Source organism: Pocillopora damicornis, chromosome 4, assembly GCF_964200805.1.
Source record: "Pocillopora damicornis chromosome 4, jaPocDami1.2, whole genome shotgun sequence".
Classification (NCBI taxonomy): Eukaryota; Metazoa; Cnidaria; class Anthozoa; order Scleractinia; family Pocilloporidae; genus Pocillopora; species Pocillopora damicornis.
The window spans coordinates 16,385,743-16,413,264 of NC_142673.1; the positions used below are offsets into that span (position 1 = coordinate 16,385,743).

The 27,522-nt window shown below is 38.0% G+C and overlaps 1 protein-coding gene across 1 annotated transcript; it reads right to left on the reverse strand.

The window, feature by feature from the left end:
- Positions 1–27,069, reverse strand: LOC113684159 (A.superbus venom factor 2). The gene is made up of 42 exons (XM_089205172.1): positions 26,883–27,069; positions 24,363–24,532; positions 23,835–23,860; positions 23,219–23,432; positions 22,576–22,631; positions 22,411–22,428; positions 21,829–21,880; positions 21,543–21,622; positions 21,389–21,431; positions 20,765–20,849; positions 20,186–20,285; positions 19,187–19,423; positions 18,521–18,730; positions 18,246–18,350; positions 17,849–17,911; positions 17,163–17,354; positions 16,127–16,282; positions 15,619–15,693; positions 14,884–14,938; positions 14,476–14,526; positions 13,922–14,062; positions 12,596–12,734; positions 11,562–11,790; positions 10,587–10,838; positions 10,423–10,474; positions 9,920–9,988; positions 9,515–9,610; positions 8,826–9,017; positions 8,648–8,726; positions 8,041–8,203; positions 7,627–7,701; positions 7,385–7,553; positions 6,701–6,867; positions 5,535–5,693; positions 4,977–5,042; positions 4,262–4,548; positions 3,960–4,047; positions 3,197–3,271; positions 2,542–2,647; positions 2,120–2,209; positions 1,496–1,573; positions 1–517 (listed from the first exon to the last, which is right to left on the reverse strand). Exons 1-42 carry the CDS (start codon positions 26,936–26,938, stop codon positions 189–191), a joined length of 5,145 nt encoding a protein of 1,714 aa, XP_089061298.1. The 5' UTR covers positions 26,939–27,069; the 3' UTR covers positions 1–188.
- Between the last annotated feature and the right edge of the window lie 453 nt (positions 27,070–27,522).

Genomic DNA, 27,522 nt, shown 5'->3' on the forward strand with positions numbered 1-27,522 from the left:
TTTAAGTCTAACATTTGTATTGTTTTGTTTTATTATATGAAAAAATGTAATTTAACTTAAAGGATATCTTATTAGCTAACTATAATTTGCCCTTTTTCATTTTCTCTCTTCTTTTCTAACATTTGAAAAATGAACATTGCAAAAGTTTGTATAAGAAACAGTACAAAACAAAAACGATAAACTAAGTTCTACAATGTACACCTAGGATCTAATCCTATTCTTGCACGAAGATCATCCAACATATTCTTGTTTTTTCGTCTCTTCTCCCAAGGAATTACAAAAGATTTCGAGTCAAAAACAAAGAATGGTCCATCTTCGTTTGCCATGATCATATAGTTTTTCCTCTCTACCAGCTTAGGACATGCACATCCTGCTCTTTTCTTGAACTCAATGAAGTCTCCTTGTGCGAAGTTTGTTTTAGTTTTCTTGATTACCTGGTCTATCCTCATTTCATACGTGATCCAAGACTGCTTTCTCGTGTCCACCTCATCCAACAGGATCACTTCGCCAATAAAAGCTGTAGAAATAATAATACATTTACAACAACGTAAATTAGTGATGGTTATAGGAATGAGTGGTGTCCACCGATTGGGTCTGTAACCATACAAGTGATAACAACATCGAACGACCGTGCAGCGGGAGTCTGATTTGTTTATCACGAGTACGATTACGGACCGAATTGGACGACACAAAGTCTTTTTACCAATCAATCATAAAAATTACAATTTCCGAGAAACAGGAATAGCCAAGTTATGAAAGAAAGGGAAAATTTGCATTAAAAGACTGACAACTGGTTGATTTAAGCTGCAACTTTTAATGTGATTGGTTGATTTTAACCCCAACTTTGAATATGATTGGCTTATTGAACTGTCCGACAACAAACTGTCCGATAATAAACTCTCCGATAACAACTTGACAGGTGAGTTAGTGGAAAATAGTTCTTTAAACCAATCACAATCGAGGAAATTATGATATTTATGATGGATTAAGCTAGAATAACTTAGTAAAAGTGTAATGTGTAATCGTAATCTCTTATAAAGAAGAAGCGCATTACGACATGTTCAAAAGATTTCTGACTTGAGAACACGGAGTTTACTAATGTATAGGAAACACTGCAAGAAATCCAGGAAACATATACAAATATTTATTTTATATAACTTGTTATTATTTTTTTTTGAAACAGCTGGTTACCCTTTGACCGCTAAGATTGATTAGTAGCTAATTTCTCCTGACAATATCATCCCTGAATCAAACATTAAAGTGACGAGAGCAAAGAAAATGATCAGCAACTAAGGAAGCTCTTGATTATTAAACAAATTCTCCTTGTCAGCACCCTAGGAAATGTATAGCGAACAGTATGGAGAATATGTGTACTGATGTTAGGGTGCAACAGTTGTATTATTGACGTTTTATATTGTGACTTCTGAGCATGCTCACATCATTCTTCAGCCTTTTTTTAAGACAGAAAATTGCATTATCATTACAAGTATCTCACCAAAGTCAAATTCGAGGCACGCTTTTTTCTTTAGCTCCTCAACTTTGAATTCACGCTGGACACAAGACGAGCAGTCATCTGAAGAAGAATAACAGCAAAAAACGCTCTCAATCTTTTTGTGCTGTTTTAATAAATGCCCAAACGCGAAATATATAATTTCGCAGCCATTTTTTAAGCAAAAGCAAACAAAGAATCCCTAAAGTGACCCTCTCTCTCAGTACTAATGAAATGGTGACATGGTACAATTGAAAGACTCAGTGAGGTTTCGGGTGCAGAATGTCTTAGTCCTGAATCTTATTCGAAATAATCTCCCAAAAACCGACACAATGACCCCTATTCAAGTTTCCAATAAAAGCCAGTGTAATTAGGAACCAAAAGTTACATCTTCTTCTTCAAGTCCTCTATCACGATTCGCAATTTGAGGTAGAAAGGTTGCTTTTGCAGCTTGTGAATTACAGTTCAAAATACATGAGCAAAGAGATAAACCTCCTTTACCAGGGTACCATTAGGGTATACAGCAGAAGGATGTTATAAGCAGTTTAGGTAACTACTCCGCTTAAAGTTTGATAAATATAAAAACATAATACATTATGCTGTAGCAATGATTGTGCCGGTTGACGATACCTTGAGAGCATTTACAATAACCATCTTGACAAATGCTTCCCAGCAATGCGCTTCTCGTCGAGGGTGAATATAATTCTGTACAGGATTCATCTATTACAAGACACAAACCAATGCAATGAAAAATTGTAAATGAACTTGACAGACATTTTCTTACTGACCAAATGCAAAGTTACCAGCGGTATTTTTCGTGGGCGAGAATAGCTGTTTTAGTATAATTAACTTTGTGATTGTCCAAGCGACGGTATTTTCATTCAATTAATTTTTTTGTTTCTTGAAAGCATCAAAAGTGCGCGCAGGTAACGTTATTGATCATTGAGTCAGTTGACTCTAGCAAGATATAGTGTATTCAGATCGTGCGAATTTCAAAACTCGCTTGAGTTATTGTGGAAAATACTGACTACATCCTTTATCTTTTTATTCACCTGGTTTGTAATAATCATAGACTTTGACAGGAACTGGTTGGACTGTTCCCACATCAAAATCTCTTTTCACAGTAAATGTGGCACAAAATTCATCGATACTAGAAATCTATGAAAAACGCAAACGAGGATAAACATTCTTTTATATGATTTACTAAAATCAAATACCACAAATTAAAGAGCTTTCCGTCAGTTTATCAACCCATTTCACACTCTCGTTTTCTTAGATTACAATGAACTGAGGGGAAACCAAGGATTTCAAAATAAACAAAACTCGAGTTTAGAGTATGCAGCTAAAATAATTCATGATTGAAGAAAATTTTTTTTTCCTAAAAAATATGATTTCCTTCAAAAAACTGATAGACGGGAATAAAAATGTACTTTTAAGAACACGGTATAAAAATTATTAAAAAGAAGAGTGATATGCGACAAGAATCAAGGGTTTGGTGAGAGTCCCTCCCAAGCTATAAACGAGCACTACCTATATCAAAATATTTCAATAAATGAATTTTGATCTGTTGCACAACTTAACGACCCATTAACTTTTTTGAAAAACGTCACAGCGAGCAGACTTAAGAGTTGCTTTTCAAGACCTCGCTGACTTACAAAATATTTGGTGACAGGTCAACATAGCAAAGGAATGAGTTACTCCAATTACCTCGCTGACATATAATATTACAGATCTGTCAGAAAATTCAAAGCGTTCCGCGGTTGGCCGGACGTTTTTCATAAGCTGCAAAACACGAGAAATAAGATTTAGGTCTACAGTAAAAGGTTAGACTTAGAAGCAATCGGACTAATTCAAATCTGCTGGCGCTTATTTCGATATCTGTAGCTTAAGGCGGCTAAGGGTATAGTTCTACCTGCTGGCTGAGATGCTGGTGTACCACCTGTAACGCCACAGCATTTGATATTGGACCTTTTAATCCTAAGTGCAGCGTGCAAGGCGTAAGGCTGCTGGTCCTCCCGCAACGTAAACATAAATTAGTAAGTTTGCCAAAGCACTCAGCAATCGAACGTTTGCGCATGTGCAAACCTTGTAATAGCTTGGTGGCGTGTTCTCAGGCAATTAGAACCAAATCGTCTCACAAGGGCAACTACACAAACCACTAAGTCATGTGATAGCTTTTATAATACAGCTCGAAAGAAAAATGGGTAGGTCAACTTAAAAATATTTGAGTTCGAAAGTCGAGACCTTTCCTATTCCCAACTTTTATTTCCTTGACGGAGTTCTGTACAAGTTTCAATTTCTTCGAACATTTTGCATGACAGTAGTTGTTTCTTACACTTCTAAAATTTTGCGCGGGAAATAGCGCGCGGCCGGCCAAAATTGATCCCCTCGCGCATGCCTGAAATTTGAACGCTGAGCAAGACAAAGGAACTGAAGTTCCGCAAACAAAGAGAAATTTTTTCCGATTTACCTCAACAAGTGAATCTTTATCTGGAGTAAAACCAGAGAAAATACCAATATCCATTATCGTCATTCCAGATTTACCGGCCTTCAGATATCTATGATGACATCAGTTAGTAAGTGAGTGGAGTACAGCAAAATTCAATCTGGACTACGCACATACATGTTAAATAAGAAAGGGCTGGTGTACAGTAATCAGCGGGATTATCAAGTAGGTAGCTCCCGCGCAAAGCGATAAAGGATGTGTCTAACGGAGATGAACCTATTGTCAGAGTTTTGATAACGAATTGTAAATAAAAGCACACAACCTACTTTGCACAGATCCTAAGGTACAATGCATCTGGCGGTTTGGCCTCTGTTTTTGGCTTTTTATGATGTTTTTTATTCTTCTTCCTCTTTTTGCACGCTTTCTTCCTCTTATTTCCTCTGCATTTCTTGGCTTTTCTTTCTCTTATATCGTCATCTCTTCTCTGCCTTGAGCGTCCAGCAATTGGCATGCCCTTATCACTGTCCTCTCTAAATTCCTCTCTTACTTCAATCTTCAGAGCAAACGAGCAAGTTTCATTTTTAGGCGACGGAACGTTGTGGCGCACTTCAATCTGCAAGGGAATCGAATTGAATTTTTTTTAAATGGCAAGCTTCTGTGTAGGGCAGATAAACCATGATTTTATAACTTTATGGTATTGCCTTAAGTTGTTATCTCAGTTAAGCGAAGTTTTTAACGTAGCGTCGAGCATAACCTTGGATTGCGTTGGTTTTTCTTTACCTCGCTCAGTGATTGTTCTACTGAAAACTTCCACCCCTTCTCAGCCAATCAATTGGAAAGCTGAAACCAATCACGACTCAATCACCCACCCTTTCTCGCACCTGAACCGTTTGCTCGTATTTATCATGAATTCAATATGACATCTGCTCCTCATGATCTTCTATTTCGTGATTACCTTGGTTTGATTTTTGATCCTCAGTCGAAATACGCTCTAACAAAATGTTTGATTGGTAGGAGTATGAAAATTATTTCTCATTTCACCTGAAGTTGACCCACTCCAGTTCCTAACGAGTCGATGAACACTTCTCCACCTAGTAAGTGAGTGACCTGTTGAAAACAAACTTGATGTCAATCAATTTTACGCGAATGTACATCCAGCCGTGAAAAAGACTTAGCGGCAAAAGCTTTCTCTAAAGTACTAGTTTTAGTTTAGAAACTGAACAAAGGGGTAAATTTGTAAAGAAACTGCGGCGCTGCGTCGGTGCTGGCTATTTCAAGATAATTTAGCTTTATCAACTGATGTGACGACGTAAATTGACCACCGTAAAGTGTTTCTAAAGCTGACATTTCCAGCGTAAGCCCCTCGAGCTGTCACATGTACCTATCCTCAATGGGTTGCTAACGTTGTTGCGTTCTGCGTTGCACTTATTGAAATCCCAAAGTCGCTTTAGCAGGAGTACAAATTACATACTGAGGAGGTTTTAAAAAACTGTTACATTTTCAAGATCAAACAATCCCGTGAACTTTGAGAAATCGTGACGAAAGACAAAGTACTAAACTGCATTTCAATTCAGTCTGCGTAATTGAGCTCAAACTCACCTCCTCCTGTCTGAGTATCAGGGCGTTGTCTGGATCAATATGATAATTTCTTTTCCAGCTAGCATCCTTCTCAGAGGATATAGACACTCGCAAATCAAGGCTTGCCCCTGCAGTTTTCTCGCTGTACTGTGATAACGCTTGCAGAGCAACACAAGTGTCCTTAAAAATGGTACCAGGATATATGATATTATATAACAACTTTATTTAAATAATGACATATAACATATTATTATTAAAAAAGGGTTATAGAAGGGAGGAACTTAATCCTCATTGTAAACTATACCCCAGATATAAAAATTTAATACTATGCAATATACATATACATACTGATACATTTTACATACAGGCATATATCTATATAAATATAAAATCTAAATAAAGAGGACATATCTAAGATAACTATTTTGTTTAAGATTATAACTAAATAATGTATAATACATAGAATAATTTAATTTAATGATCAATAATTTAATTTAATGATCAATTTAATTTAATGATCAATAATTATTAAGTATTAAAGGAGTGATGTGCATTTCCTTTCTACACTCATCGAGTGTGGTAATTCATTAATATAAAAATTCACACGAGAAAGAAGAATGCTTGAAAAGAAATTATTTCAAAAGGAAAGACTTTGTTTAACGCAGGTGTCTTCGCAATTTTTGTCTTCTTTCGCATAATATTGTATATACCACATGAGTGAAAAGCGCTCTTAGCGCGCTGATTGGCTAGTTCATTAGTGAATAGCAAATATTATATGCGATGAGACAAAATCGCGCGTCAAGAATTTAATTTTCGACCATTATGAGTATATGGAAAGAAATAAACTTTTTTAGGTAACTGTGTGGTATATACGAAAACAATTATTAACCTTAATGTCGGCGGAAGTGGTGGATAATTAGCGAGCCACTTCCACTTCGGTGAATAATTGTTAAATATTGTACCATATCGTTCCATTAAGATCGTAACCTACAGGTATAAATCTTTATAGGCATGATCTCAGGATCAATCCTTTAAGTCAAAACTTCAAGAATACTGTCCGCGAAACGATGGAAAAGTCTTTGAAGCATTAATAAACTAAAACTCGTGAATCCGGTTGTGAATAAAAAAATTCATTAACACTCGATGACAAAAATAACGAATAAGTGGCAAGGGTTTCTAAAACAAACCTGTGTTGATACAAAGCCTCCCTGAGGATCTCTTTGACTGGTAAGCCACGTGACAATGGGTCCCGCCAACTTCAGTCTTCCAACGGCCATCTGAGCCAGCAGTGCATAAGCGGTTGTTTCCACGTTTAAAGCTTGGTTTCCTGCGTCCCAATAACGAGTTGATTCGTCTGAAATTGAACAATTCCAGTCAGTAAAAACGATTTTGTAACCCGACGGTTGCTGATCAGTAGGCACAAATTATCGTAATTCGCCGCTGGCCTCAGCATTTTTTATCCGTGTTGTTAGATGAAAGCCACGACACGCAAAGCCATGCAAACTCGAAGAAAAAATAATGGTGGGAAACATCTAGCAACGTATAAGTATGTCTACTCTTTCCTGTTAATAAAAACGTGGTAATATAGTCCTTAATTAAAGCCCATTTCGACCAAAGTTCTAAAAGCAAAACTAAAGTGATTTTAACGAGCAATCAGAACAGACGCAATTGTTACAAGCAAACTTCCCGAAGAGCCGTAAAACGCAAGCGATGAAATCACGCTTAGCTTTGGTATTGTAACTGATAGGTTAGGAAAATGGTGTGAGTTTTCTGAACCAATCAAAAAGCTTGGTGATGCGCAGCCAATGCAATTCTGATTAACTATCTATCCTCAATCATAATTTGCTCCATAAAGCTAAAGTTATTTGTACCTTTGTCATAGGTCTGCATCCGCAGTAATTTTGCGTTTGCTTTGGAGCTCTTCCTGCTGCCAGCTAAAGCTAAGGCGTATGTGGTAAGCGCCAAAGTGTTAACTTTACTTATGCTATCCAACTCTGATTCCATGAAAGCCACAGCATTCTGAATCCTGTGACTCTTATTCTAGGAAGAAGAAATAATTTAAATAAATAATAATCACGGAAATGTAATCAGGAAACGAAATTTTTTTTTTTACCTTCCCATGACATGAACACTTGAGGAGGGACACTGAAACAAAAGCAGTCATTGCCACATCGCCATGAGTACCACCCTAAACAATGAGAATTGAATTATGATGATGAGAAAATAACTTACAAAAATGAATTTAAAATTAAATTTGGCAGTTACTTACCGACCTTAATTTTAAAGAAATGCTTACACCCGAAAAAGGAGACTATTTTAGTGGCTACACATAACGCGTCCAAAGCCATCGTATGAAACATAAAAAGCACGCCGTTTCATTGTATCATATTTAAACAGTTTGGAGCCAATACAGCTGCTCTTGAGTGCAAAAGAATCAGTAAAATATGAGGCATATCCGAGCAACAAGAACCATATAGTCTTAGATATTTAGGACAAAGGCTATCATAAAAGTTTACAGAAAACCCACCATCATGGATTTGTGAATGATATCCTTAACCTCAGGGAAAGCTCCATCTTGCCGCTGGTTTTCCAGAAGCCAACTAACTGAATCACAGATAAGAGCTTGGTCGATTTCGACACCATCGAACTTTTGTGCCGCACAGAGAACCCTCGCCACAAAAGCGGTCAACCTGTTAAGCGAAGGCATAAGATTATTGGCTTGTCTTATTCACTCGTACATTTTCTGTTTCTTTTCTATCAGTATGTTGGTCTGTCTGTTTGCCAATCTACTCGGTTGGCCTGTTTGTCTGCCTCAGTGTCTGTCCGTCTATCTATCTACCGGAACGTTTGCCTACCTGCTTGTTTGTCTATCTGTTTGTCCGTCCATCTATCTGTCGGAACGTTTGCCTGCCTGCCTGTTTATCTATCTGTCTGCCGAAACGTTTGCCTGCCTTCCTGTTTGTCTGTCTACCTGCCTGTCTGTCTGTCTTTCCTCCTTGTCTGGTTGTCTTTCTTTCCATCCTTCTACCTGTTTGCCTACCTACCCGTCCGTCTGCCTTTCTGTCGGCCCTGTCTGTTCATCAAAGTGCTTTCCTATAGACGGGTTTTGCTCTCCTGAGTATTTCACAACTTACCAAGTGCTACCAGGACGATGCTCTCCAAATGCACTGAAAGACCTGTCCTTCCTTCGGTAATTAAGAGCCCTTTGGTATCCTGGAAAATATTATTTTAGAAGAAAAAATTATTTCATGTAGTTTATTTTTGAGATAAGTCTTTCACTAATTATATTGGAAAATGCGTCGACTTACTCACCTGATTGTATCATTCTGTAAGCCTTCGATTCTATGTCAGCGGTAACCTGTCTAGTTTCTAACAGATACTGCATTACATAAACATTGGGCGCCAGGAATATCATAGTCTGTTCTCCGCAACCCATGGGCATGTGAAGAAGGCTTTCCAAGCCACCGGTTATTAAAGTTGTCACCACCGGACCAATGAGGTTTCCTTGAAAAGAAGACAAAGGATTTTTTTTAGTGCGGTGTAAAGCCAACGTATAATTGAAAACGTTTGCATGTGGACTCTGTAAGGTACGACGCCCAGATGCAACCAATCATAGCTTTAAAAATTGAGAATGCAGAGCACCATGTCAGGCATTTCCAAATAACAATACCGATAATCAATAGAGTATGCTCTACTTTCTAACCTTTGCTACACTAATGAAATGGTACCTGACTGTAAATCTAAAGTTACAGCCACAAAAAATTCTTACTTTGGATATTGTCTGGGAACAGCACAACCAACAAGTTTCTTTTTCTAAATGCCATTACAGGTTGGAATGACATAGACTTCAGATTAACAATATAGCCTCTGCCAACTGTTATCATGCCTATTGATATCACTGATACTAGAATACTAATTGAATGAGCTGAGAAATGATGCGCGAGGCCTACATGGCGCTAAAATACAGTAACTTGTTGAACCATCGTCGTGTATCTTAGCACCTGTGAGTGACAAAACAGCTTTTAGGGATCCTGGAATTGCCCGGGAAGGAACTTTGAGAAACACACTGTCTACCTGGATGCCGTTGTTGACAACTCCTGGAAAATTTGAAAAAAAATAGTTGATGTAACTGTTGTAAATAATATTTGAGGCTAAATATGATCATCTTTGATATGGTTAAGTCAACTTGAGTGGAAGAGCGCAAAGAAATCCACAAACAGTTAAAGCAGCACTGAGCATAGATTGAGGATACATCAAGGACTCTTACATTTGCTGCTCAAGACATTTAAAATAAGCAATGTTCCCTTGTGATATAAAGCTTAAATAGTCCATTAAATATAAATGAAAGGTTAGTGTAAATAGAATGAAACATTGGTACCTCATCGGAGTTCTATAACTTAACTTACGATCATGTTTTATCCCTGTTGAAGGAGCAGAAGTATTGACTTTGCCTGGTGCTTCGTCGCGCAACACTCCTGTAAAAAACGCATAGGTAGTCAGGTAAACTTGTCGCCTTAAATAAAGGTACATTGAATTAACAGAATCGGGACAAACCATCTGATTTGTACCCATTCTGACCCTTTCATGTTTCATCAACCGTATCAACTACCTCTCTAAACTAGTTTAACGATGCGTATTTCCAGTTATCAGGCCTTAACAGGTTTGCTAGAAGATAAGACGATTCTGTATGGAGCACTTGTTATTATCACTCGCTATTGTTCTCTCGTTACCGATACACTCACATCGCGCATGGAACAATTAATGCCGATATTTTTTCACCCTGTCAATCCGTTTGTCCGTTTTTGTGTTATTATTTCGTATATCATATAGTCAGTATACCGTCATTAGGTCAGCCTAACAACTGCATGCACTTTCTTCGTTGAATTTCATAAATCCTCACAATGAATACCTTGCGGATCAAGAAGAAATGAGTGAGTTATACGTCGTTCAACTCCTTCTGGCTGCGAAGAAATAAGTAAAAAGAATAACTTGGCAACATGTCTCCAACATCCTGCACAACCCTGTCATCCATAGGCAATCATCAAACGTAGAATAGACCTCTAATGGCCTTACCACTACAAGAATGCTGCGAACCACCGTGTCGAAGGCTGTCGGGCCGATTATTTCACCCAAAAATAGTCCATCATCAAGAATTTCTGCTGTGGCGATCACTTTGATGGACACTTTTCCAAGTTTGATGGGTATTATTGGAAATGTAACAGATCCTGCATCGTTTTCCTTTACATTCAGGTTTAGTACCGCTGACTTTTGGCCTGTGGGAGCATTGGTACAGAACTCCTTGCTTTCTTCTAGCTTTACTTTAACCTATAAGATAATAAGGTCGACACACGGAATAAACTCGCCATCTCACCTTAAAAAGTTCTCTATTCATTTTTTCTTTCGCTTTAAAAGAAGTCTTTTTCCTCTAATGTTCAATTCGCACGAGTAATGGAAGATTCCCGCTTCTGTTTTGAAATTTCTTTGACTTTTTTATTTGATTTTCTCCAATTTCGTATACCTTAACCATCCTTAACTTCTTTATCCATCCATACTTCCGTTCGTCCCTATGTCTAAATCTCTGTCTAAGCCCTCGTATCAGCGCCCTCCTCGAGTCGCGAGGCGCGCTTTTCATAGTGTAAGCGTATAATTCCCTAACAGGCTGTTTCAGCTTAAAAATAACATTTCCTCCATTGCTAGCTCCTATTATTCGTAAAACCGTAAAAGCAAATTAAAACTGAAACGCAGCACAAGTCCAGGTGTTTTGTTCATAATTACAATTTCCTTTCATAAATTTTGGTCCCAAGCTCAAGAAGAACTTTTTAACGACAAGGAACTAAAAAATCACATGAATATTTTACAAGAGGATGTGAAAGGAGAATCTTCACAAAGTCGAACAGTTATCGAACCCAGAGGCATTATGCTATCATCAGAAAAAGGAAACTTACCTACCGATTCAACAATTATGTAAAATGTTAATTTTTTAGGAAGGAGGCATGTTAGTTCTCTTAATTTAGTTGAGAGGTCATTGGCAAGCTAACACATTCTCACCCTAAATTCTATGTCCCCGTAGTTAAAGACTGTAGCAATCACAGAGATCTGCTCTCCTCGCTGAACAGAATATGGAAGACGAAGGGAAACGAAGAAATTCTTAAAAGCTTGGATGTTCAGTGGACGAGCAACTCCTAACCCTGTCTGGTTTGAAATTCCAACAGCTTGAACAACCCAGGTGGTGATGGTATCTGGTAGGTTTGTATCTAGATGAAATTTCCCGTCAGGGCTACGAGAAAAGAGAATGGTTATTCTGGCAATTTCAACGAGGAAGAAGCAAGGAAAACACTTTAAAAAAAAAGTAAAATCAACGTTATGTTTCCCTGACGAACGCAGGGTGCTATTACATATTTATCTGATCATGGAAACTGATCATCCGGGTAAAGGTTGTCCTGGATAAGAGAGTTGTCGGTAGCAGAGACTGATAAATCAATAATAAATCAATAACCCCACCAGAAGTCATGCTCAAGGTAAAATGACTCAGAGAATGAATTAACCCATCTTCACTTCAATTCTGACATTCGCTTTGTTCACTTTCACTTCGCGTTAATCCCAGGAAATATAGTCACTAAATTTTTCTCATAAGTTCTACTTAGCAAACGGATGTCTTTGATTCCAGCTTAAATTGAAATAGAAACAAACCTTGCATCATTTTTACCATAGAATATTTATACCGTATTTCCTCGAATAAGCTCTCCCCCCCCCCTCCCAATAAGCGCCCACCCCAAGCCATGATGTAAAACAAGCGCCCCTTCTCCTAGAAAAAGTGCCCCCTCCTCCCTCACTATCTTAAATAGTGGGGATACAAGGAAAACCTTTTAATTTTAATTTCCACTTTATTTACAACTTTTTAAACCTCAACGACAGTGGAATCAGTGCATCAGTACTGGTGAATGATAAAGCCCCCCTCCCCCTCAATCAAGCGCCCTTCCTCCATAAGCGCCCCACCTTTCAGTGCACGGGTGCTTATTCAATCTACGTTATACATTGGCATTATAAGTCAAGATATGTTATCAAGAAATGAATTCACGTACCCAACAACATCGTCCATGAATATCCAAGTTTCAGGAAAATATTGTCTTATTTGCCCCTGACTGATTTCTTCATCTTCAAATTCATCGTCAAACTGTCTAAATGATCTTGCACGATCTCTTACTTCAGTCTTTCTAGGGTCTGGTAATTAAACAAATCGACAAAGTAAAGAAGTGAATGTGAGCGCGACCTTCGCATTGAAGAACAATACTGAAGCAGTAGTAAAAATAAGGCTCGAAAAAAATTCAGGCCTGTTCGGGATTTGAACCCATGACCTCTGCAGTGCTCTACCACTGAGCTGACTTGCCAACTAGGAGCTGGTCATTATGTTGGTTTGTAATAGACCCGTGAAGTGGTGAATCAATGACTATAAATATATCAAAATCATGCATGTGAAATGCGGATGAAGAAATGAATACACATGCGATCTTCACAGTAATGAACACTGCTTAAGAATAACGAAGCTTGTGGTTATTCATTGTCGTGAATACACTAAGAAGTTTCATTGTATGTGTTATGATGTAATCACTTCAAATGTGATTGAGACGTTATGGCTTCATACTGCTAATATCTTTCTAGGCAATTAGATTGTTTGACTGTGGGCCGCCTCCAAAAGCATTATGCACCGGTGTGATTGTCCAGTGTTCAACAGCTGTGATAAAGTTTATTGATCTTGTTCCTCTTTTCAACGCATGCCGGGAAAAAGAGGCGTTTGAAAAGAGATCTCAACAACTTGAACAAGGACAATGGAGCAGATATCCGATAAGCAAGGACGATATCCACGATCAAGAAAAAAAAAAGAACAGGAGAACTGTAAGACAGCGCACTGCTGAGGCAAAATATCTTCCAAATGCGTCAGTTACAGCTGATAAATACTGGCCAAACATAGTAGGGCATCATGCTTTGTGGGATGACGCGTACTCAGTTGACCCAGTATGCAATCGAAACCTCGTGGTCCACACAAGAAGTGTTAAGTCGCTAGACGAGAATGAATACTTCAATACTAATTATTAACTAACAGTGGCAGAAGTTCAAATAATCTGGGTTTTTACTCAACTTTGTTGCGTTGGAGATTGCATCGGATACGTCTGAACACAGCGTTAGATTAGGACTAAAGCTGTTTATCGTAAGTGAGAACTGTCCAGGTATGCACGACAATAAAAAAGTATGGAAGAATGTTGGTACTTCTTGAGCCAAACTACTTCGATTAGCGTGTGCAATGAAGCACATGACCGAAAAACTGGGCATTTCTGATCAAAGGCGGTATTTATTCTGTTGAGGATTAAAAAGCATCCTTACTGAACGAATGCTTATGTAAACAGTTTTACCTTTTTCCCCAGTAAAATTAAAGCAGCACCGGAGAAATTCTTCTCTGCAATCTTTGCTGGCACTAGCAAAAAAATACTTGGCTCGTAGCATACAGGTTGCTCTTGTGGGTATCTGACCTGTTTTACAGCACTGAGTCAGATCTAAAGAAGAAAAGACATTGCGACACTGACAGGTTCGTGCGCTATCACTCACATCCCAACCTTAACATTATCACCCTTTCTTCAAGCTCTTCTAGGGCGTAATGACGTCAATAGCCCTAAAACCTAGCAAGTCTTTTCATGTCTGTCATTCGCAGTTTTTAAACCGCGAAAAACCTGTTAGAAACAAGTTATTCAAGTGTAGCAATAAATATTCCTGGGGTGCATAAATGTCTGTCTTTCAAGAACAGTTAGGAAAAAAAGAAGAAAGGCGGGTCTCCGATCTGTGATACTTATGTCTACCAAGGTATTTACGAAGCTCGTTAAGCGCGTTTCAATTGATTGTCGTTATAAAGAAAAACCGAAGAGATGATACAGGCTAAGAAGAATATTAAACTTCTTTAAAACTTCTTTACCTGTGGTTGACCGCCTTTCCCGTTTGCTTTTTGGTTGAGGACAGGAAAATTCTAAAAAGGAAATGAAAACGAACTATGATTAGTATCATTATTATTACCTTTATATCTCTATCACCTTCCTAATTATGATTATTATTTCAATTAACATTGTCGTCAATGAGTTAAAGGGATTTCTCCCTTTTCTCTTAGACAAGGGGAAATGACTTGTGAACTGATATGGAATAGAAGTTGAGAAGATGTGCAAAGGTGCAAGCGTACATTTAATATATCAAATATATTACAGTCTTTATTGGTTCTAATGCATAATTAAAAGCGGTTCTTTATGGTTGAATGCATATCATCAAGTTATTTTGGGAAATTAAAAGGTCACGTATTACATGTCTACATACGGAAAGGTTCTTGGCATACCAGAACGTCCTCTGCTTGCAATGTTTGTGTTTGTGATTACAACAGTTCCACTTTTCTGTAATTAAAGATTTTTTGAGCTATTAAAATATTAGAATGCATTGAGCAACGTACATAATCCTTTATGGTGAGATTGTGTTCACCAATGAAATTTTTTTGTAACCTCCAAAGTGCTTAACATTCTACGAGATCCAAGTTATATAAATGTCGTCTTTGCGTTCGAGGCAAAGTGGTTTTGAGAGAAATTACTTTGTCCGGATAATTTGTTACTAGGTTTTACTAAAGCAGTTGCAAAAATCTTTAATCGGAGTCATTCACGGAAGAGAAAATTCAATGGGTCCCCTTTCTGCTCTACGGGGGCTTTTCAGTAATAATGTGTACAACGCAAAGAGTCCAGGCGCAATCGCAAAAGCAGTCAATGGTTTGCACCTGCTCTCAAAAGAGGGTTTCAGTGGGGTGATGGCTTTTACAGCTAACGTTTAAAATTTTGGCTATTTTATGGCTAACGGTTGATATCTTTCCATTGTTGTCACCGAATTTTTTTTAACGGTTAACTTTTTTTTAACGACTATCTGTTAGAATTTGTCAAGTTTAACGCCTGACAACTAAATTTTTTGGCCGTATTACGGCTAGCGGCTAACCCCGTTGTGAATCTCCTCAAAGTGTTCAACAAATATTTAATTATGAAATCCTGCGTAAGAGAAATGTTCAAAATTATTCATAAATTGTTCTACTTACATAGAATACATCCTGGCTATCGCTACCAGATCCTACGCCACATCCCAGGTCGAGGGACTCCATGGTATTTAACACCTAAATGTGCATGAAACGTCGAGAGTTTGCAGGCATCTCAACCATACAAAACTTGCTCTTCCTACTCCACTCTAAGCCCTCTCTAAGACAGAGTCATAAAATATATAATAAAGCTCTTAAGCTTTACGGCCCGCTCCCGAACATCACCTGGGCATACATGTTCAGTTTTATTTCACTTAGACGAAAATTTTTCTGCTCCAACATCACCCCTTCTAAGCCTCCACAGCAAAATAGCTTACAAAACTGCATGAGCGTAGAACAACAAACAATGAACTAACGCATTTCAGTTCGTTATTTGTTTGTTTGCGGTCATTTTTGCTGCAGTTATTCTGGTAACAACTTTTGATCATTCACTATATATTAGTCTCTTGCAATCGTTTATGATCGTGGACCCGTTACAAACAACAAAATTGTTTTACTGCTTCTTCCCTACCCTTTTCTTGTTGAGCTTTTCTCGGTTTCTCAGGATGTAGACACTTTTGTCGACAGCTAAAAGTGCGACTCTCGTCCCAGGAGTCGCCGATAACTGGATCTTGTAAGGAACACCTGGATCAATTTGTTTACCCGGTGATTCATCGTGGAACTCAACCTGCGGAAAGAGGCTCACAATATCGGTGGCCAAATACAAGAGCAAGTAAACGCAATATCATAAATTAATTCTGAGAACAATATTTTTTCGAAGTATAAAGGGCGCAGCTCAAGGGGGTAATTACATGTGATAAACTGATCAATCATTGTTTAAGAGAGAATAAAGTGAACTAATTTTATTCCCTCTTTCAATGCTTAAACTAGTATTACCCTGAAAGCCAGTGAGACGCTACTTTGCCCCCTTACCCTCCCCGGCCTACACTCCTGGTGTGGTTTACATAAACGGGTTTTCTGATCTAAAGTGACAACGTTATACGATTGCTAAATATAGGCTGTCATTGAATAAAGGGGCAAGTTTCTAAAGAAAATATGGTGTTGCATCGGTGGGAGAGTATAACAGGGTAATTTGGTATTATCAAATGAGTTGATAACATCAATTGGCCACCGCAAAGAATTTCAAAGCTAACGTTTCGAGCGCTAGCTCTTCGTCTTTGCTCTGACGAAGGGCTAACGCTCGAAACGTCAGCTTTTGAACCCTTTACGGTGGCCAATTTACGTTATTAACTCGGCTGTCATTAAATGTTTGTATCGCTAAACGCACCAAATCTATGTCAGTAATGAAACTTGCATGATTTAAAGTGTACTCAGAGGTCTCGCCTGATTAGAAGAGTAAACAACGCGTTCATGTAGCAAAGTCCAGTATCATAAAACATCTTGGCTATAAAGACTTGGCCCTTCTTATCTCTATGCTATTGGAGGTGTAAAGCATCTTAAATCATAAAGTTCATGTGAAATATGTCCCATGCACGCTTGTCCCCTCATTTTGTCACAAATGTATCTTAGAAATGGCTTCTGACCCCTTTCATAAAAATGTGACCTACCTTATTTGGTAGTCCATCGTCAATTTCAAGCAATACACTGTCTGTAACAACTTCACCGTTCTCTCCGATGAAGAAAACCACTAGACGTGATGATGGAGACATTTCTGGAAGAATCTTAAACCGGAAGCTGGATATCACCCCTACCCTTTGGACTTTGACCCATTGGCGAAGTATCCTACCGCGCGTAATTACCTGATGAAAAAAAATTGTTTGAAATGAGATAGGGGTGGGAGAGTCACATGAAAATCAAACTGCAACACATTAAGTTGACGTGAAACAAGTGCAATGTTAGCATACTGCGACGCCTCTTTGTACAACTTATCAACGAAAATATTTATGTCCTCGTTATGGAATTATTTCCAAATGTAATTGAGAGTGTATGAGGAAGAATGATCCTTTCTTTCAACTTACTTTATCTATCTTTCTTTCTTCTCGCCCCTTGAGGACGTTTTTCGCGTTTGGCGCTGATATCAACTTAAGCCATTATGCATTAACCAATAATATGGGCCTATTGCCACAATTATTCTGTTGCTCACTTGTAGAGTTCCCCAGTTCTAGTGTTATAAGTTCAAATCATCTTTAAGGGCTCAGATCTTTGTTGATTGCATGCTTGTGATGAACTGACTATTGATATCTGACCCATCTAGCTTATGAAGAAGAGTTCCGTAAAGCAACCATGCGCTTACCATGAAAGTAATCTTGGAGGCGTTCTTGTTAACAAACACATCACAATTAAAATACTGCTTTTCCTAAGGTGGAAAAATGGCATATTGCCGTGGAAATCAAATTGTAAGTACAATCTTGGAATACGTGAGAGTGCTCCAGCAAATTAAAAAAAGGTTCCTTATTCGTTACGATTCAAAGATAAAGAAAACAGATAAACATACAAACAGCAATTAAACTCCCATATTTAAAGGGAACTCTGTTTCCAACCCAACAGTTGTTAAAGAACTTTTATGGTTTTTGTAATAGCGATAGAGAGCCGGGATCATGAGATAGATGGGCGTGCATCAAAATGCTCATTGAATGAGCAAGATCGGACAACTACTAGGGTCCAGGAAAGACATAAAACGCAAATCTTACCCTGATTGCCCTGACATACAAAAATGTTCTTGAAGGGGACTTGTAGGCATAAACATCAAACTCAACAAAAGTGTTATGATCCAAATCGTCTTTCTCTGTCCCCACCTGTATTAAAAGATACCAAGTGATGCGCATGCATTTACAACTGTAACAAACTCAGTGTGCAAAATAGTTGATATCTCTTCCAATACCGGATTATTACATTCGTTTGCTAAGTAGTCAAGCCAAAATAAAATTGAAGTATAAAACCTTGCATGCTTTTATTAAATACTCACCCGAATGTTCATTTTTCTGACATTTCCTGGTACGTCGATGACGAAATTAGCTCTTCCCTGATTGTCAGATGTGTCTTCAAAATTCACGTTATCTTTCTTACTCGCCGTCTTCCCTATGTTGATTTTGCTCCCAGAATGTGTAGTTCCGGTTACCGAAATGGACATTGGAATTCCACGGGCCGGCGTTTTATCCGGGTATTTCAGATCGACCTGTCAATGTCGACAGGAAATCGAGGTTATATTTTTAAAATGAAACAAATTTTTTTGTGCTCGTTTAGATTTAGCTTATGTAGTGCCTTGGATGTATAGCAGATATCACCCAAACTTATTCTTAAATATCAACAAAGCAAAGAACCGTAAGAGATGTTCAACGCGATATTCTATCAGGTATTACATTAATATTACATGGTATGATGAAAACTGAAGTTTTATTTGTTCAGACTACGGTTGCTCTGCTTTGGTGTGTTCCTTTAGTAAGCCGGACAAAAAGTGAAAACTATAGTTTCATGTTTAAATAATCTTTGAAACATACTTTGTTGGCTCAAAGAACATGTGCTTTAGTCCATGACGGAGTGACAGCATTGAGAATTATCAAGTTCAAGGTTTGGTACATCATAAAATTCAATTTTTGTAATATTTTGAAGAACTGTAAGAGTCTTTCACTACCTTGACTAGGAAAGGAAGCGCAGGTTTGAAGAACTCAGTGGTCGCTTTGTGATCAATCCTGAAGGGAGACTTGACGAAGTAAATTCCATTGTCTATCGCACTTTCTTTCTTTCCAGAAGTTTTCTCGATGACCTCAGCCTCGATCTGGAGTCGCCGACCATCCGGGAACCACGGAAGACCAGGAGTGCTCTTAATGTCGTCAGTAGTGACAATGAAGTCAGCTTTACCATCCTGTAACTGTGAATAATTTTTTTTCATCTGAGTAATCTTGGTTGAGATTTCTGCTGTGGCTTTGGATAATTTTTCTGGTTAGTGAACATGGTCAGTAACACTCAGGATTTCCATGGATTTCCATGGTCGACTGAAAGACTTAGACTAAGATAAGAAACTGAACCACCCCCCCCCCCCATTCTCCTTTCCTTTTTCCCAAGGAAGTATATTTTAGGATATGTTTAGTTAATTTGATTAGTGGGATAATGGGAAAAGTTTTTTCATAAGCTGAGGTTGTGGAAGCATTTTTTTATCCTTCAAACCCTGACATTAGTAGTCATATTTTCCAGACTTTTCTCTTTTTATTTCTGTGGTACTGACAAAAAGAATTTGTTTTATAATCAGCTTCTAAAATTGACGGTCATTTCCTCTATTCTCGTGATCTTTACACTTGAATCAAGGGTGATACTAAGTAAAGAAAAGTTAGAGGTCAGTCATTCGAGGGGGTGAACCTTTATACTTGAATCAAGGGTGATACTAAGAAGGGAAAAATTAGAGGTCAGTCATTCGAAGGGGTGATAAGGTTAAGTCCTATTCCATCAGAATGGTACTGAGCCCTCTTGAAAGAAATGGGTACACTAACACATACATGTATAAATTAAAGCATAAACACATAAATAGGATAATAGATAGATGAGTAGATATATAAATAAAGAGAAAAACAACTGTCGAGGTTATAAATAAATGTCAAAGTTATTTTATGTAGCTGCGACGTTCCACTCCAGTTACCTGATCTGGTATTTCCTTCACCAAAACGTCTTTAAAACGTCCCCCTACCATGGAAAACTTGACGAGTACTCTTCCATCAACTGGCTTTCCGTATGTGTATCTGAAAAACACAAGAAAATATGTTAAAATACCTTGCACCACACAAAAGTGAAAGTAAGAGTAATTTTGGCAAAAGGAAGCTGAGGCAGTATTCCTGACACAATAGAACACGATGGGATTTTTTTTATTCAATCAAAGTTTCTACTACTTCCCAACTTACTGCAAAGATAATGCAATGAAGCGAGCGACAAGTCAGTCGAAAAGTGCTATCCTTACCTTCTGGCTGATTAAGTAGAAATCTCGGGGAATCATTAACGCCCCCTGGACGCTTTTTAACTCAGCTTGAGTCACCGTGATAGTTTAACCTTTGGCAGTCAAATAGTTGTTTCTGATCCTTCGGTAAAGTTCAGTATTTGCAGATTTACTTATATAATAGCACAGCACTTATGTTTCTCTTGCTACTCTCCGATACTATCTATTATTAGGATTAAACCTGAGTGCAGAGACTTCAAACAAAGAGAAAAAAATTGAATAACATACTTGGCTCTAATGGAAACGCCAATGACTTTCACATTAGGAAGTACATATTTTGGTCCTGATATCTCGACAGAGAACTTTGGGAGAACTAAATTGAAACAAAGACGAAAGTACTCATAAGATTACTTCACAGGATGTCAGATTTCTTGTATTTTTGGGGTGTCCTATATAGCTGTGCAATGCAGTTCGAAGTAATGGGATAAAAATTTCTCCCACGTTTTCATAATATTTTTTGCACCATGCAGCTTATTGCATTGCCCAAAAAGTGTTTCTCGGTACCTGAGTGTCGCTAAAAAAGCATTGCAAGTGAAAGAGGTTTTTTCTGCGACACCCAGCTGGCGAACGAGAAGTGCAACAGAACGATTTTCAATTGACTGTCATAAGTCATCGATATTGCTTCGGTTTTCATTTTCTTCGCTACGTGATTAGTCCAGAAAACTCGCGCCATTTTCACAACCAATCGGATAAAAAAAAACTTGAATAAATCATGCGTTCTTATTGGCTCCTGGTATTGATCTGATTGGTCGTTGTGATTACTTTGGTTTTGGCTCTAAGACATTCGATCGAAATACGCTCTAAACGACTGGGAATTATTAGATTTCCTCCCATATGTAAGTTCTCACTTACCGTATTCTTTTACTTCAAACTTTATTGAGGCATTTTGAGTGTTCTGTGAAACAAAATCGCTTACATCAGCATCATAAAGAACAAGCATCAACCTTCATACTTTTAAGTGAAACAAACAAAAAAAAATTAACAATAAACTTTTAGTTACAGTCACCTCATGTCCATGAAGTGCTAATACAGTCCACTGACCAGTTAACGCAAACTCACTAAGACCAAAAATCTTGATGATAAAACCTGAAAGAGAAAAAAATTAGAGATAAAACATGACGAAACAAAGTCAACATGTTTGATTACTTCCATGTTTCTGCCCCTGAAAGCTTTCCTTTATTTTCTTAAGTGACAGTTTTTTGATAAGAAAATTAAACTAAAACTAATAGAGCATCTTCGTTTTCGAGCATATGCGGTCCAAAGGTACCATGAATTTTCCAAAGACTTCCTACCAGTTTCTGTACTCAGATCCTTCCATCGTTGAACCACAACACCTTGAGGGTTCTAAAATGGAAATGGATTCTTTACATGAGTGATTTTTACGCATTCTTCAAATAACGACGATGTAAGTAAAACAAAATGACTCATCACTACCTTAACACATCACTGACGACTGGTTATGAAGATAGGTAAACCTTTGGCAATAAATATATGAAAATCGTATGTGTGAACTACGGATTAAGAAATGAATATGAAAGCAAGCTTCGCAGTAATTCTTAATCCGCAGTTCACAGGTATGATTTTCATCGATTCATCACTTCAAGACTGAATTTATTACGAGCCTATATAATGACCAGCTCCCGGTTGGCTCGTTAGCTCAGGTGGCAGAGTACTGCACCAGTATTGCAAAGGTCATGGGTTCAATTCCCGTACGGGCCTGAATTTTTTCGACATTGTTTTCATTACTGCTTAAATATCTCTTCACAACTTTGGGACTGTTTTCTCTTTTCATAATTGAGGCGGGCGAAATCGGTTGATCGGTTCCTTTAAATTTTTAACTGCTGTATGTCTTTAAATACTCTCATTTGTCTTACCTTAACAATAACTGTCACCTATAGAGGACGATAAAAAGAAAGAAAGTTACTAGCATGCTTAAAACTCAGTGGTTTGTACAAACAAAAGTCTGTGATCGATGTATGTTATTATATGAAGTGACTTTCCGATCATCTTCATCCAAGTGAATAAATTAAACCACTCACCTTTTTCTCCTTTTTGGGTTTAAGATCGAATCCTAGGCATATGATCCGTATTTTAACTGAAAAAATAAACAATCCTTTAGTTAGAGTCATAACGTTCGAAGAGACTCTTCCATAATTCAGGCGTTTGAAAATCTGGAGCTTCCTTACCCGGCATTCAGTCCGTCCAGCATACTGAAATGTCGTATGACTTGGATACATACACCGAACTTTTCATGAGCCGTTAAGATATTTTTATTCTTTCTCCCTAAATCGAAATTGGAATTGGGCTCACCCCTTGCACGTGGAAAATAATACCTAGAAAGGCGTAATTAAGAAAGGGAGGGAGGGCATGGGAGTTTGTGGCCCCGCTAGTTTATAAACTAGCAATTTATAAAAAGAAAACATTCTGATATCTGACGAGTTCTTAAATCCCAAGAAGACTTTTGTTTGGAACTCCCTTGGCGGAAAATCTTGCGCACACATAAAGGAATGAACGAAATTGAGAAAAATAGATGCATCTTCCAGAGGTCTTATAGGGACTAGGGCCTAACTTTAAATGCAGTTCCGGGAGATTCATAGCTGTTTAGTACTTCAGGCTAAATATACGACAGGAAAATTCACCCAGTTGGCAACTGGGCGAATGAAAAAATGATATCAGTCTCACCTTTAGCATACTCCAAACTGCTACTTTGTTGTGGAGTGTAAATTGGCTTGTCGGTCTGTAGAAGAACAATGCCATCTAGAAAACTAACGAGCACCTTTGCTTCCTTGTTCGTGGTTACGTCGCTATCGTTAGATTTTGCAACAAGGGAGACATAGCGATGAGTGGCTAATTCTTTGTCATCAGTAACATCCACTGGAAAATCTTTTGGATCCAACTGGGTGAAATGAATATTAAACCACAAGTGAGAGAAAAGTTATTGCAACTCGAACGTTCTTGCTTCCGAGCAAATAAGAAAGACAACTAAATGATGATAATGAATTTTTTTCATTTGCCTAAGGCATGTGGAGAGCGTGAATTGAACAAATCAAACAGGTTTTCAATCGCATCTTCAGATTGCCCTACGGTTAAATCATAACGAAATAATTATCTTTCAGTTATGTTGAACCCTGAACTTGAACTCCATAATCCTTCAAAATAAGAGCAAACGTCATGGTCTTAATGATAGATACGCACGTGAAAACCCCTCTGTAACAGTGGTTTAAGGAGTGTCACATTGTACGTCACTGCCAGATCAGTAAGAACAAATATACATTACATCAAGTGTGTATCTTGTTACCTTGAGTTTCAAAACACCAGGTACCTCTGTGGAATAAAAAAAAACGACTCAAATTAGTTACCCAAAAGTGGAAATAAATTGAAGAAAAAATAACAGTAGCTCAGATTGCGCATGCTAGATCATACATTTTATTGGCTACAGATATAGTTTACCAACTTCTTAACTGTCATCCCTTGTTAATACTGATAATGCTCTCCTGTTTCAAAAACCTCAGTTCCCATGAGTGTGTTTGAATGAGGGAAACAACCATCAAAGTTTCTCAATTATATTTCCTGAACGTTTGCTACTTAAAAGAAAATATCAACTTCTAATATGTTATTCAATTCATACTACGAATGTGGAATGGATCCTCGTAGTTATTAACACTACTGAACTAGTTGTTGAAATAAGAGAGATTTGAACCCATGACCTCTGCGATACCGGTGCGGCTACTAGTTCAGTAGTGTTCATAACTGCGAGGATCGATTCTATACTCGTTTTTTCAACCGCAGTGAACACTTATGATTTTCATATGTTTATACTATTTACCACCAGTGAAAACTCCACTTGCGACTGCCAAGTTTCTTTTTTTATCGAGAAAATCCTGAGCAACCACTGTCACACTGACAGGCCTATCGCTGCCGTAAATGATAACTGATACTGTCTCCTCCACACCGAGATGAAAGATATTTGGAGCCGTAATGAACAGTCGGGCGTTACTATGAGGTCGAGGAATAAGAAAAAAAACAAAATTTAATCACTTCATCAAGCTTCAATGCCACTATACTCAGTATGGGAGAATGCTAGGGGTGTCGTAAGACTCTGTACCATGAATATGGTGTTTCAGGGAATCCCCTCTCTGATTTGACACAAGACCTGAAAATCCATAGAGTCGACTATTGGCATGCATCGTTGGTACAAAGTGAGCACCTCAGCCGAGCAAAGAAAGTTGGTCGGTCTGTTATTCAATAAGTCAGTCAGTCAGTCCGTCAGTCAGTCAGTCAGTCCGGCAGTCAGTCAGTCAGTCAGCCAGCCAATCAGCCAATCAGTCATTCTTTCATTCAGTTAGTCTGCCAGTCAGTCGATCAATCAATCAATAAGTCAGTCAGTCAGTCGATAAATCAATCAATTGACCAATTAGTCAGTCAGGTACTCAGCCAGTCAGCGATGCGAGCCAAGTTGTCAGTCAGTTAGATAGTCAACAAATCATTTCATCAGGCAGTCAACAAGTTAGTTCAGTCAATCAATCATGCAGTCAGCTAACAGGTGAGTTAATAGTGCAGCCAGCTTTTTATTCAGTCGGTCGGTCAGTTTGTCAGTCAGTGAGTTTGTCAGTTAATACGTCAGTTAGCTAATTAGTCAGACGGTCAGTCGAAACATTGGTCAGTTCGTCAGTCAGTGAGTCAATTAGGTCGTCAGTCAATCAGTCCGCCAAAACTCAATCAGTCACAGTCATTTAATCGGTCAGTCAATATATCAATCACTCAAATGGTTAACCGCTACCTATTTGAGTGACTGATATATTGACCAGAGATTAATTCGTTTAACAAACTAATCAATCACGGGTCCATGGATCACTTCATCTACAGGAACTAGTAAAACTCTCAAGACATTAATCACATGTTGGACCTTTAACGTTACTCTAAAATTTCCATGGCATTTCTTTATAAGAAGTTACAGGTCGAAACCTGTTTTGAAAAAAAAAATTGCAATTGCTATACTTTAACCGCTAAAGTATTTTTTAATCAGTATATTTGTACACAAAAATAGCGATGCTAATTCTACCTACTTCCGATTTGCATCAGCTGATGATGCCTCAAAGATTCCTCATCCATTAATAATTTTATTTTGCGCGGAAGCTCAACCCCACCAGGGCGCAATTAAGCAAGTTTCCTTTGTTAAAAGGGTACAGGAATTCAGAGTGCTAGTGCTAACGCGAAAGAGTAGAATTTTGAGTGACCTAGTGCTATGGTATTTTTCGAAACGAAAATTATATTAGTTCACTTTCCACTTGTTAAAGGAAGAAAGAGCCTTAACAGTAAAGAAGGTCGATTGCAAGACAAATCGCTTACTATCGGCGTGAGGAGAATTGATATCGGAGACTTAAGTTTATAAAGGGCTTCCGCTATTGCTGGTTTTCACGTGACGTCACTAAATTTCAGACTTCAGAACTATTGATCCTCCTGAGATTTTACTTTCATGATGTATTAGAGCAGCTAAAAACTAATATTCAGACAAATTTTCACTCCAAATGGGTTCTTGGTTTAGTGATAGACTACTCTTGAATTTCTAAGCTTTTGCGTGACGTGGCCTTTACATGACGAGCGAGAGAGCTGTTATGTTGGTTTAAAAGGTGACTTATTTAGGGAAATTCAGCTATCTGAACAGTTCTTGTATTAGAATAAAGTATTATTGTTACGTTTATGAGTTCTTAGAGAGATAAATTCACGCTTTTGTAGCAAAACTCAGTGACAGATGTTTCTGCTGGTTTCCGGCCGCCATGTTGGTGCCCATCTAGGTGGGCACCAGCATGGCGGCTCCATACAAATCTCTATAAATTTGGGAAAAACGTTTCTCCTCATATCTTTCGTAAGAAAAATTGCTGTGACCTGAATCTTGGCGAGAGTCTTTACATATCTAGCTTCTTTCTATTTCCAGATTCTAGACTAAATCGATTGAACGGTTTTTATTTTTTATTTTGATCTATTTTGAATGGCGTGACACTGAAAACCAGCTGTTCATCAGAACAATGGGACGTGCTGGGACCCAGTCGTCACAGCTGTACAGGAAGTCATGCACATGTAACGAACTAAGGTCTCAATTTCATATTTCAGTAACACAACGACGTATCCAACGCGACTTGAGAGTTTTCAACCCATCCTATAGCTTGGAAATCAATTGACTTTTCAGATCTGGTTTCTCTTTCTTTACGATTCTAATTAATTCAGTTGAATCGAAGATGCACAATTCTATCGTTATAAGGACGATAAGTGAATCAATGATATCTATCAAGGAACTCTGAAAACGATGACAACATGAGCTCTTAAAGTCAGTAAGTCAGCAGCTTACCTGTTTGCCAAAGCAACTGTTCCTCCGAAAAAGATCACTGACAAAATTGTAATCATTTTGTGCACTCAAAATCCCATTTAAACGAGATATGTTTCAATATTCAACGGAATTCACAAGAGAGAGAAATTAGACTCCTCAGCACGTACTCTGAAATGGAACTGCTGGAAGTCGGACAAATAAATTCAAGGTTACGAGCTTGACCGTAACGTGATATTCCTAAAAAGCGTTACCGACGGTGCTATTTATGGCCGATACCAAGATTCTATTTAGGCTAACGTTACATTTGAGGAAATCGTAAATACTTTGGTATTGGTTTTGATTCTAGTTAGAATAGACCCTGACGATGTTTCACAAATATGTTTTGGTTTAAAATTATTAGCATCTTACTGTTCTTGGACAGTTTAAAAAAAAATTAATGTAAATTTAGTCTAAGCGCTATATCAAAGTCATTAGACCGAAGATTGATAGAAAAAGCCAATGAGAGTAAACTTGAAAATGTGCACTGAAAGTTCTTTTATAAGTAGTGAAGATGTTTCCTGATTGAAACTTCTCGCGAAATTTGATTAAGGTTGTAAGGTTTAAACTTTTAAGAAGCGCTTAAGATGTAATGTCCCTTCCATTATAACTGTGATAAAATACG

What these genes read in the sequence shown, in the direction of transcription:
- LOC113684159 (XM_089205172.1), bottom strand. Translation starts at nt 26,938, where the DNA reads ATGATTACAATTTTGTCAGTGATCTTTTTCGGAGGAACAGTTGCTTTG. An exon ending in ATTTCTTCTTGATCCGCAAG is followed by an intron (nt 9,989 to 10,422) that starts GTATTCATTGTG and finishes CGTTTTTTACAG; the next exon opens with GAGTGTTGCGCGACGAAGCA. An exon ending in CTATGATTATTACAAACCAG is followed by an intron (nt 2,210 to 2,541) that starts GTGAATAAAAAG and finishes GTCTTGTAATAG; the next exon opens with ATGAATCCTGTACAGAATTA.